General features: G+C 37.9%; 1 protein-coding gene across 6 annotated transcripts in view; it reads left to right on the top strand.

The window, feature by feature from the left end:
- KLHL13 (kelch like family member 13) overlaps positions 1–12,236 on the top strand; it is an 87,326-nt gene that overhangs the window by 22,275 nt on the left and 52,815 nt on the right. The window contains exon 4 of one of the 6 annotated variants that reach the window (XM_039571850.1): positions 5,336–5,453. The exons of the other annotated variants lie outside the window; for them this stretch is intronic. Coding sequence (XP_039427784.1) covers positions 5,449–5,453 — 5 coding nt within the window. The 5' untranslated portion in view covers positions 5,336–5,448. The remainder of the gene's footprint in view (positions 1–5,335; positions 5,454–12,236) is intronic. 6 annotated transcript variants of the gene reach the window in all.

Below are 12,236 nucleotides of genomic sequence, written 5' to 3'. Positions count from 1 at the left end.
AAATTGAAGAAAAATCCTTTTATTACAATAGACTAGTAATTGCTTCAACTTCTAGGTAGGAACCAGTTTGGGTTCTTACATGTGATTGGCCTTTCTTGTTACCTAGATCTAAGAGAAAGGCTAAATGGTTTTTAGGCTTCCCTCTTCCTGGAACCTTTTGGATATTTTCATAGATGTGGTTTTGTGATTTGTTTAGTAACTAATTAAAAAAAAAAAGTCACTATTGCTTAATGTCCTCATTCTGGTTTGGCATCTGCAAATAGTGCCTGATTTGAAAGGCTGTCTTGCTTTCACTCAAGAGAAAATCAGCTTAAAGATAACATTGGTTTGTAGTCATCTTTCCCTTGGCTTCTTCCAGGATCTGCTTGCTGGTTCAGGAAGGCCCTGTGAGGATTTTTTTATAACAGTCTCCGGTCCAGATGCTGGATTCTTTATGAAGCAGCCAGAGAAATCTTTGTCCTGATCCAGCTGACTTACCCAGGAGATAGTGTTGATTTGATTTACTCTCTTATGTTGAGATCGCTTGTGGACAAGGTCCGCGAAGTCTCTGCTGCAGTTGGCTGAGTAGCAACGATAATATGCAATATTCTTCATTATTTCATTATTTTAAAAATAAGATCTCTTTCATAGTATCTGCTTAATAAAATTGGAACTTGATAGAATTTTTTTTTTTTATCAAATGAGAAGTTTAGGTATAAATTTTCCAAGTATCGGTCTATATACCTTGAAGTGTTCTTATGGTGATGCTACAGTTACTGATAATACATACATTTTTCTTGGAGCTTCTTTACAGACGTTGACTGTATTTTAGTGAGGTCATTTTCAGAAAAGACTTTCTGTAAAGTACACAACAGTTATTTTGTGGAGCTGGCATTTAATTTGTGCAGGTGGTTGCTGTTAAGGACATTTTAGTTGCATAGCAGTCACCTTTTCATGGTCTGCAGCACTGGGCTGGGTCAGGTTGTGCTCTGATAACTTGAGTGGACAAGGCTCACAGCCAATGACACCCGCCATGAAGAGTGTTTTGGGATTTGCCTACATTGATACTCCTCTGTGTCAGCACTAGTAGCTGCAATAACAGGTAATATTTATGTGGACAGTTCCATTAGGTCTTATGGCATTATTGCAAGGGTGAATGTGTGTAAGATATAATGGGATAAGTTGTGAATTGAATAGAGATTAGTCTTCGGTGCAGGATGGAGCTGAAGGAACTGGTTCGTTTTCCCAGTTCTGCATGATCATAACCGTGGCTTTAACCTTTATGCTGTAATATCTTGAGAAGTATTTATCAAGTTTGTGGGCTGTATAAAGGAAATTGCTATTTGCCTGTTGCTATTGTTCTTTTTGTGGTTATTACTGTGTACTTGATGTGTAGAATTTCTGGTGAAAAATGGAAAAACATTTCACCTTTTGAATGCTCATGCGGAAGGCTTTAAAGGGCTTGAAATACACACTGCAACTTAGTCCATTAAGTTAAAAAGTAGCTTTTCTAATGAAAAACAAATGTACAATAAAAAGTTTTTCATTTTCATGTAATACTGACTCCTAAATTCATAAACTTCAGAAATATTAATTCTTAAATGTAGTGGATAATATTTAACATGAAGTTCAACCAAAACACAGATGCACAGCATTCCCTATGCTGTTTTTTTTTCTGGACAGGCTGAATGAGGGTGCCTTGTTTTATTTGACATCTGCCCATGTCTGAGTGAATCTAATTTGTACAATAGTAAAAGGTACTTGAGCTGTGCCCTTGGTAGTCAGTAGATCCAGGTGTGTGTGTGACAAGTTGGACACTGAAGGGACATGCTGTATCTAAGCTATTCAGTTTCCTCATGAATGGACTAATTAATATGTTCTGTTGGCCTTTCCTCTCTGTAACCATATAAAGCTTTATGCTCTTAAAATAATTGACAGTCAGCAGCTGGTTTCATATCAGGATTTTTTTCATTTGGTAGTGACGAGAAGCTGGGATCCAAATGTCATGGTCCTGTTGTCTTTGTGGAGACTATACAGGTTTTTCTTTCACTTTCCTGGATTTCTTACGTACAGCTTTTTTCTTACATGCAATGCTTATCTAATCAAAATTTTGTCAGCAGAGTTTATTTCATCACTATGGATTTGTTAAGTGTAGGTGATAATGAATGAGCTTTAATATGCTGAAGTTGTAGCCACATGTGACTTATATGAGGGAAAGGCTTTATGAGGGTTGGAGAGTGCAGATGAAATGCAAGTCCTTTACAGAATACTGAAGAGATGGGAAATCTGTAAGTTCACAAACATTTTAAGAACACTTCTAAATAAATTGATTAGATGCTTTTGGGCCAGCCAATAAGCTTCATAATAATTTGATTAATTTCACCATAGATATGTGAATTTAAATTTGGTTCATTATGCAAATCCAGGCAGGAAAAAGTTGATCATCTGACTTAAAATTTGGAAGAATATTTCATTGAAGACAGTGTTTTAATACACATACCTCAGCATTGTAAAAATTCTGCTTTCTGCTACTTTATGTTCAGTGCAGTGGTTTAAGGCTGTCCTTGCACAGAGCCCTGACCTGAGGTAATCTGCTGCATGTAGAAATGGGGGAGTTTCAGGTCCCTGCCCCGTTTGAGGTGAGGTGTTGGTGGGCAGAGCTTCTGTCCCTGCTCTGTGTGAGGCTGCAGCAGGCTAAGCTGTTCACTTAGACACAGGGTCGAGGATGGAAGCAGTGTCACCTTCTAGGTCATTAATATGGACAGAAAAGCTCATTTGGAGCAGATAAACTTTGGAAGTGATGTACAAAGAGAGGAGGGACCTCAGATGACTTGTGGCAGACGCAAGCTAGTGCATTGAAGTTTCTGTAAAAGTGTGCTGCAGATATGTATTGTCCTACATCTCCCTTAATGTATTAACAGACAGGTCTGCTTCTCAACTTAAGTTACATAAATCTTTATGTAGAATGCCACCCTGTTTGCTTTGAAATTTTACAATGACTGGTATTGTCAGACTTGTCCATCTTGGAGTTCAATTTAGGAATTGGCCCCTAAACTGCCAAGACAGGGATTGAGCCAAGATGCCAGTGTACTTAGGCAGTGAAATAATCCTGTTTAGCTTGGAAGCATAGAAGCACAGTTGTGTTCCTGCAAATGTTATGCAGGGGTTGAAATTGCTGAATGGTTTTGAGATTATAGATTAGATTTCATTAAGGACTGTAGAAGGATTTTCCTTTCTCCAAGTAACAGCACAAGAGGTTTATTTTGCTGTGGTACAATGTCTTAATAGAGGTTGCAGTGGCTATGCAGTGAAGCAGTTTATATTCTGATTTGGTACAGGTGTCCTTCTGAGCTGTTTTGGGAAGTGTTTTAGGATGATGAAGGGAAAACGATAGATCTTTTGGAGCTTTACACTCTACACATTGGTACTGTGTCCTTTGCTGGGTTGCCTCCTGCTTGCTAGGGTGTGTTTTTCACAAGCCAGGTGTTTATGCTGCTTTAACAGTGGTCTGTGTGCTGTACAAGCTGATTTTGCAGTAGAATGGTTTACATAAAACAAGAATTACTTGCACTGATTTAAAATATGGATTTGTATTACGGAGTTCATTGTAGTGAATCCTGTTCTATTGGTCTCACTTCCTTTTTAGTGTACGTGGCTTACCTGAAATTCACTGCTTGTAAATGGCATTTCAGGAAGTCTGAACTGATCCAGCGCATGCCTACTATGTCTACAGCTGAATTTTGATGCACTCCTTAGTGCAACATGAAGTGTGGGGGGTTGTTTTTTTTTTTTTTATTAACAAAACTTCCTTAAAATTTAGTCTTTGGACAGTTTTGCACAACTTACTAAAAATTGCTTTCACTTCAAGGAGCCAAACTGAATAGTTTTGTTGTTGATTTTTATTTTTTTCTTTTTGTAATAAGGAACGGTTTCATAGTCTTTTCAGTTAAAGAGAAAAATCCATGGAAAATACTTTTTAAAATGTTGTCTGATTCCCACTTTAATCCTTGCTTCTAAGCAGCCCTGACTCAACAGATGTTGCATGTGGGTATTTGCAGCTGATGGAAAGGCCTGAGTCTCTGCTGTTACTGTGCTAGCAGAGTGCTCTGCAATCAGCTTGCACCCCTTGTCATGGTTTTGGTGGCTTTTGATCAGAGATTACCAAGTTTTTGTACTGGGATTACAAGGGGCAAAGTGTTACCTTAACAATTGCTGCTTAATTGTACTTATAATGCTGTGCCTGTGCTGTGCTAGCCTGGAGCTCCCAATTCTTACTGTAAGAGCTTGTGGATTGTCTGGGGATTTGTGGAAAATCAACTTGAGTGCCTAAGAAGTGATAGTTGCCATATATCATCACTCTGACTGCTGAGTGCCATGTGCCATTGCCAGCTTGGTGTTGTTCTGAAGAAGAAATTATTATTGCTTCTTTTCTGGCACCTTTGTGCGTTAGGGGTCCCATGGAAGAGAACACAGAAGTGTTTGTTGGATGCTTTGCCAAAGGTTGATCTAATTGAGGGCAAAAAGTGTTGCAAAACCAGCAAAGCTGAGCCCTGAAGGGCATTGAAAGCAGCTTTTCATGCTGGATGTGGTGAGAGAAACCGGAGTATTGGATGGATGTGCTGTAGTAAGTTAATATGGCTGAAGAGACAAGGCAGGAAATCAGTTGAGTAGTTTCAAAGATTAAGAAATGTGGGGCTTGTCGGAAGCCAGAACAATTTAATTTTGTGAAAGATGGGCTTTACCTGACTAGATAACAAGGCAGAAAAGGCTGCATCTTGAAGATGATGTAGAAAAAGTTTTGGAAAAAGTTGTTGTCTATTTGCCAGTAACTCTTTATACCTGCAGCGTACACTTCCAGAGGATGGCTTTTTCCCAGTTTATCCTAATTGATGACATAAATTGATAAAAGTAATTTAGCAGTGTAAATGCATTTGTTTAAGGCCATTGCTGGTCTGAATGTGTAAGTTTTTTAGAGAAACAGCACCCTTCATGTTTCCTATGTCTTCACTTTCATGCCAAGGGACAGGATCCTACAAACAAAACACTCTTTCTTTATTGCTCCCAGCAAACAAATTACCAGTCAGGCAAAACTGCATGTCCCTAGTGATGTACTGCTGCAGGCAAGATAAAAAGCATAAATGTAGATCTTTCCAAAACTTGAGGTAGCATGTGGATAGAAGAGATGAGATTATTTTGATGTAAATATTGTCACTTTCACCCAAGGCTTTATAAAATTAAAATGTCTGAAAACCTAGTTCAACTTTTGAATTTAATTTTAATTCTTGATGCTTTGTTGGCACAGAGAACAACTAGTAAAGTTTGGTGATTTTTTTTTTTTCCTTTTTTTATAATGCAGAATATTTTCATTGTGTGGAATGCTTTGTGGTGACAAAAACAACTTAATATTGATTTTCATTGGAAAGTAATTTGGTTCTTAACACGTTTTCAAGAGAGATTTTTGATGAAAAAATGAGGTAAGTGTATCCTTGTGAAGGGAGCAAGTCCCATCTTCTCTACAAGTACATTTTAGATATTGGAAACTTGTGTTTAGATGTGATTCTATGTTTTAGAATGTCTCATCTGCTTTGTGGCTTTCTGTGATTTAGGATTTTTTGAAACCACAAGACTTAATTTCTTATAGGAAACAGGAGATGGACTCCATAGATCTACAGCAGTCATTTAATGCAGACTTGATTACCTTAACCTGACAGAACTTCCAGCAACCTTATTTCAGTGTCTTTTCTTGAAATTAGATCCTCACTTAAAACATAATTGTTCTTTTATAACATGAACATGGAAGCTATAACATTGTTTATATTATCTTGTGCTGTACTTTGCACACCCGTAATGGTAGTTTGGCTGATGTGGTTAATTTATGTTGGAGTGACTGGGTCCATTCTTTCAAAAAAACGAGAAAAATAATTATTTTTGTAGTGCAGGATGTTTCTGTAGGAAATTTTTGAGCTCCATGCTCAAATATCTTGATTAGTTTTCATGGATTTTGCAGTTGAATAGGGACATCATACTTAAATGGAAAGGAAAAGGTAAGATTAGGGGTCTTAAGTTTACGATGAAATGTGCTGCTGGTACAAAGATTTCTGACACTGCTTTGTAAAGGAACTTTACATCCTGACATCCTGTCAGGAATGATAGTTTTGATTTGGTGTTTGTCTGAGAAAGTGACGGGGATCCATCATGTGCTTTTCTTCACCGCTGTACAAAATGTAACAGCCTGGCTATGCGTGTTTCAGTATATTGGTAGGATTTCTTTTCCTTTTAGGTGAGTGAAAATATTACTGCAGCAAAAGGCATCGTTCATGACTAGGATTTTCTGCCATTTAAGGCTTCCACTTTTTTCGTTTGGATTGCTAATGGCATTTTAGACCTTTCATTTAACTAGATTAATATAACCATTTTGAGCATTCATCTTAAGAATAAATGCTTGATTATTTCTGTTCCAACACATGTGTTGACATTAAGCAACCCTCTTTTAGCAAATTTAGACTGAAGAAATCTTATTAGTTTCTGTAGTTTCATTCACTGATTTTGTGTACTTTTGTCTCAGTCTAAACAGGTAATTAATGGGAAAACAGTTTAAATTATTGAAGTTATGTCTTGGCAGTAGCTAAATCAGTCTTGAAGAATGACCAAACTCATCAGTATGCTGCTCTCTGCTTCTGGGGGGATTTTTCCTTACATATTTGATTAGAAGCAACAGATTTTCTGCCTTTTTTTTTTTTTTTAATTTTTTTTGAACAGGCACACAAGTACCTTTTGTCTGCTGGATGCATTTATGGTGATTTGAGCATATTTAGTCTCAGGTTTCACTTTTCAGACTTGCATACTGCTGTCACTCTGAGTGCACACAACCTCTTAGTAGTGTTTTGGTCAGTCACATTTCTGCTTAGTGTGAAAAATGGCTCTTTAATGAATAATGCTGTGAAACTTTGAAGAAAAAAAGTTATAAAAGCTTTCCTTAGAGCAGAGTTCTTATTTATGTGTTCTCTCCATCTCTGAAAGCTTCCAGTCTCTAGTAATCCAAACCAGTACCTATTCAGTCCTATTTCCTTCAAGTTACTCTTTTGTACTTCATTTTATTTAGCAGTCATCTCTGTGTTCTTAGCAGTGATGTTACAAATATTTTCAGTCCTCACTAGGTTCATAATTTTGTCCTTTGTTCACAGGCATGTGCACTTGAATAATTTAGAAGTCCATTGCCATGTGAAGCCTTTTGAATATATTAATGTAGGAGTTAAAATTAGAAGATCAAGAACTAGAAAAAAGTTCCGTGAATTTTTTCTTTTAAGGAGATGATAAATTTCTTACCTTATTTATTGGATGCTTGTTTTTGTTACATCTGGTCTCAGTATGGTGTGTTTGACAGTGTTTATGCTTGTTAAGGGGGAAAAGGGTTCTTAATTTCAGTGGAAGGATTAACCTCTTCAGTAAAAAGTTTTTGTTCAGTAAATGCTTTTAGCTCTCCAAATTACCTTTTTTTTAACTGACCACTAAAATGACCTAAGCATTAGTAGAGTCAATATAGCTTTAGTGTTGACTTGCATTAAAAGAAAATATCTGTAATTTTTTTCAGTTGCCTAGGTAAAAGAAATGTTTTCTTTGTGATGGAATATATGATAAAAAAGCAAAAGTTCCTCTTCTGTGACTAGAAATTAATATGCAGGCTTAATGAATGTATTGAAGCATGACACAGGTATACTCCTGTCAATTCTTTTTTTTTCATTAAGAAAGAACAGTGGTTCAAAGCAGAAACATTCTCTTGCATATTTAAAAGCAGGGTTTTGGTTTGGGTATGTTTCTGGGTTAACTGCAGTTCAGTTTCCTCTAGACATGGCTGTGGGTTCTGCCATCTGTCCAAGTGCAGCTTTAGTGTGTGGTTTGTAAACCAGTGCCTTTTGCACATGAATTGTTTGCAACTTGGACTTCATGTGGGAAGCAAAGAGGTGTGGATCTAAAATAGGTCATATTTTATTCTAAGAAGGTCAATTGCTACTTTTAATGGGATAGGTGAGCTTGCAATCTTCACTGGCTGCTTGGAAGGTCTGGCTGGCTTGTAGGATGTTCAATATACTGTCAGCAGGCTTTTTCTGAAAATCTCTTTGGAAAATTCTCCATCTGATGACACCTTGTTAGCAGTGTAGTGTAATCTCATGCTGATTGTCACTTTCCCTTTTGTTTCCTATCTCTGTCTTCTGTCACTTGGGTGGATCTCTACTGGTTCTAGTTGTTCTCCTGATGAGTGGTGGTTGTAGGGTTATGAGTAGTTGTTTCCCTGCTCTGTTTGCTGTTTATTTGAATGCATCAAGTTAAAAAGAAGGGCTTTAACCAAAGCAACTTCATGCTTATGGGTAAGATGCTTTGAAGTCCTAAATCTAAAATAATTTACTCACATAGTGGGTGCAGCTTTGTCCCTTTGAGAGAGTATGGTATTTGTTTGTCTGCATGTAATTTATCCATTGTGATCCTATATTTAAACCGTGTGTATCACTTCTGGGTACAAACTGGCATAGCTCTTATATTGACAATGTACAAAACATTACAAAATAACCTGTTTTTTCAAAAATGAATCATTTTAATATGCAGTTTTATCTGCCTTAGCTAGCAGCTGATCATTTAAATGAACACTTTTGAAATAAAAGTTGTAATCTTGAAAAACAGCAATGCTGTCTAAATTGCTTACTCCCAGAAAATTCTTTTGGTGCTGAAGTTTAGCTCTAATCAATGTCCCTCCATTTAGTCAAAATGGAAGAATTGCATTATCTGCTATTCATAAAGGGAAGGGAAAAGAATAAATACAACTTTTCTTTGGGTGTGTCTGACCTGTTTTATTTAATTTTGCTGTTAACAGAAGAAGTGACCTAATTTTGAAAAGAAAAATGTCCCTTTCTTCATGGTTACCAAATAGTTTGGTACTTTCTATACTTAAAACAAATGAAAGAAACTGCACCCCACCCCAAAAAACCTGATGGATATGTATATTTCTGCCTTATTTGAACAGAAGACCCCCCCCACACCTGAACACAAAACCACCCTTGCATTATAAAACTCAACCAATCAAACCTCCTACTTTTTTTTAATGCTAGAGGTGTTCTGCCTGTGTATGTTCATGTGTGCAGCTTGGTAATACATTTCCCATTATTCCATTGTCATTGGACATCTGGGATGTCTCTGATTCATGTTGTAGTTCACTTGGATGCAAAATTGGTCATATCTTGGAAAATAATCTCACAGTGGTGGAGACTGTGCTGGAAAAACAGGATACAAAGTCTTGCTTGTGTTCACTGTATGGAGAGATCAGTTTTGCATCTGAAACTGATCTGTTTTAATGAGCTGCACTTTAAGCTTACTAATGTTCTTAAGGACATCTTGTAATAATGAGAAGTGTTGGGTTATATTTACATTAATGTCCTGTTCTGGAGAATGAAAGTTGAAGCAACTATTAAGTTTTCATGTGATCTTCAGAGGTATTATACAGGTATCCTGCAGGACCAGCGAAAGCCGTTCAGGGAAACAGCTCAGTTTTTCAAACAGTGTGTTCTACAGCCTGGTGACTTCCAATCCCATAAATAGACACACACTGAAATCTGAAATCCAGCATCAGTATGATTCCTGCAGATAATAGCAAATTTAATAACTGAAGGCAACAGTGCACTGTTAAAATGTCAATGTCTGTCACGGAAAACCTTCAGCTATAACTACTGCTGTTCTGCCGTGTCACATTATTATGTGTATATTTATGCCTGACCTTCCTATGGCATTGCTGAAATTTGAGCATCTTGCTAATCTCCTTCCATTTTCCCAAGCTATGTTATCGCATCCAGCTCCATCGTGTTGGATTCCAAATGTTTTCAGCCTGCAACTACTCTGTTCCAAATTCCTGAATTCCGCTTTAATTCTTCTGCTCCAGCTCACCTGTTACAGGGTGGTTGAATCCAAGCTGACAGCCGGGTATGTGGAGGTGGATCAACCAAGGATCTGGGAGGAAATTTAATTTGAAGTGAATGTGTTAAATCTTCAGATGGTCTCATTTTGCTTCTGTTGTCCCAAAGAGCACAGAGGTCATGTATCAACAAGTCAGCAAGACCCTCAGAAGCCCAGCTGGACAAGGAGCAAAGCCATGTTTGGTGTTGCTTAAATTGATGTGACTTGAGTGAGTCAGAGCAATGTGGGAGTGAAGCGGAACATGAGAGCTGAAGCAGAGGAGTTTGCAGGCTTTGTAAAGCTGCTCTCTCCTGGCTGGAGCAGCATCTTTGCCTGTTGTCTGGGCTCCTCTTTGCTCTCACAGCCAGGTTTTCTCCTCTCTTGTTCTGTCTCCCGGTAATTAGAGTGGCAGTGTGACACTGTTCAGTTCTGTTTTCAGATAATTAGAGCTCGGCCCATACAGCAAAGTGTATGGTTGTCTGTGTTGGGTTTTGCTCAGGGCGTTTGCCAGGACATCACTGGTCTGTCATTGGGAACCGGAAATCCTTTTCATTGCTGCTCTGCAGTGGGGTGTGGCAAAGACTTTGGCTGACGAGGAGTAATTATGTGATGCTGCTGGCTTGGTGTGCAGTTGGAGCAGCCATCCCTCTGCTGTATATGCTTCAGGAGTAATGAGCAGTGATGCTGGAGAACAGGAATGGCCTTCTTCTCCAGCCAGTTAACTGGGTTAGAAGACTGTTACAGAACTCAGGAGCAAAGGGAGGGAGGAGGGTAAATGAATTGAATCACATTGCTGGAATTTGCTGTGAAAAAGAATTTGTGCGTTCAACACCAGAAAGCTAAGACTCAATAATTTTAGTTAATTTTACTTCTGCTCTTTGGATTCTGTAGGCTTTCATCAGATTAGAGTACTGAAGTAAAAGCTTAGTCACATTGTGCCTTGTTCTAGAGTGTTGATAAAAAACAATTATAAATAGGCTGCTTATCTACAGATACTGTATTTACTGATTTTACACCCAGATGCCTGATATAATGAGTGAAAATCCTGAAAAACTTCTTAGCTATTTATCGAATGTAATTATTTAAAATACTTGGTAGTCTTCAAATAGGTCTTTTCCTTTTAATAAATCAGTCTTTGATTAGTGCCATCTGCACAGCCCCCTGTCACCCAACAAAAAAATAAATCCCTGAATGGACATTAAGTTCAAGATCCAGCGAAATTTTGTCATGTTTTAGAAATTTCTCCCCAGCAGCTGCTTTTTGGACAACAAGGTGTTGGTATTTTGCTTATGTTTCTACTTTAGTGAAAGACTCAAACAGAAGAAGGTATGTTTGTGCATGTTGCTTGATTCAGGACATGAGCCAGAACATAAGTTCACAGAAATTTGATAAGAAGCACTAAAGAAAGAACGGTCTTCTGTAACAGTGTTTATGTAAAACTCCTGGGTTCATAGTTGCTGTAACTGTTGGTTTCCCTGCAGGGGAGATGCAGGGAAATGTCAGTGTTTACAGAAACTCTTGTGGCAAATGTTCGTCTTACCTTAAGCTACTAACTGCATTTTGCTTTGAGTTCAGTACTGACCCTACTGAATAAATATCTGGTTTACTGCTTGCCTTCCTCCCTTCCTGATCTGACCTCTGTATCCTGTGCTTTTGGAGTACTGTATGTTTGTCTCAGCAGAGGTTTACCACCTGTCCCCAGAATCAGTCTTGCCTTCTTTTCATGTTTTCAGTATATGCTGTTCAGAGGCCTCCAAAGCTTCAGCTTTCAAGAATTTTAGTGTCATGAAAGTACTGAGTTCCTTTGAGACTGCCTTTTGAATCTCTAGACACCAACACTGCTTTCAGTATAAGGTTTGAAATTTAGAATCAGTGTTCCAAGTGAGTGAAGAAATGCTTTGGTAAATTGCAGAAATCTACTCGTTTCCAGTTCTAAATGTCTGTAGATACATGAGGACGCAGGAGCAGCTCAGGCATGACTGATGTTAGTGCATGGCTTTTTTCTAGAATTATTTTAACAGTTGGTTATGTGGGATTATGGTATTGCATTTTCCTGGCAACACTTCATGCAATATGCAGCAAGACTTTGTTCAGGTGGTTGCAGTGACATTCTGCCTGGTCTGAGTTACTCTCATGATTCTCCTGAAGTATTATTGTGCAACTTTGCTGTTGTATTAGTTATTTCAGAGGTTCTTGTAAAATCTTTCAGGCAAATATAATACTGTTTGCAGCATGATTTATGGTGTTGCTTGTGATGAAAATCATGGTTTGTATTTCTCGTGGTGTGTGTATAGTCTCCTGCATATTATCATTCTGTC

The sequence above is a fragment of the Corvus cornix genome, chromosome 4A, assembly GCF_000738735.6.
Source record: "Corvus cornix cornix isolate S_Up_H32 chromosome 4A, ASM73873v5, whole genome shotgun sequence".
Lineage (NCBI taxonomy): Eukaryota > Metazoa > Chordata > Aves > Passeriformes > Corvidae > Corvus > Corvus cornix.
Note: the sequence above shows the minus strand (reverse complement) of the source record. Positions and strands in the feature narration are given on the sequence as shown.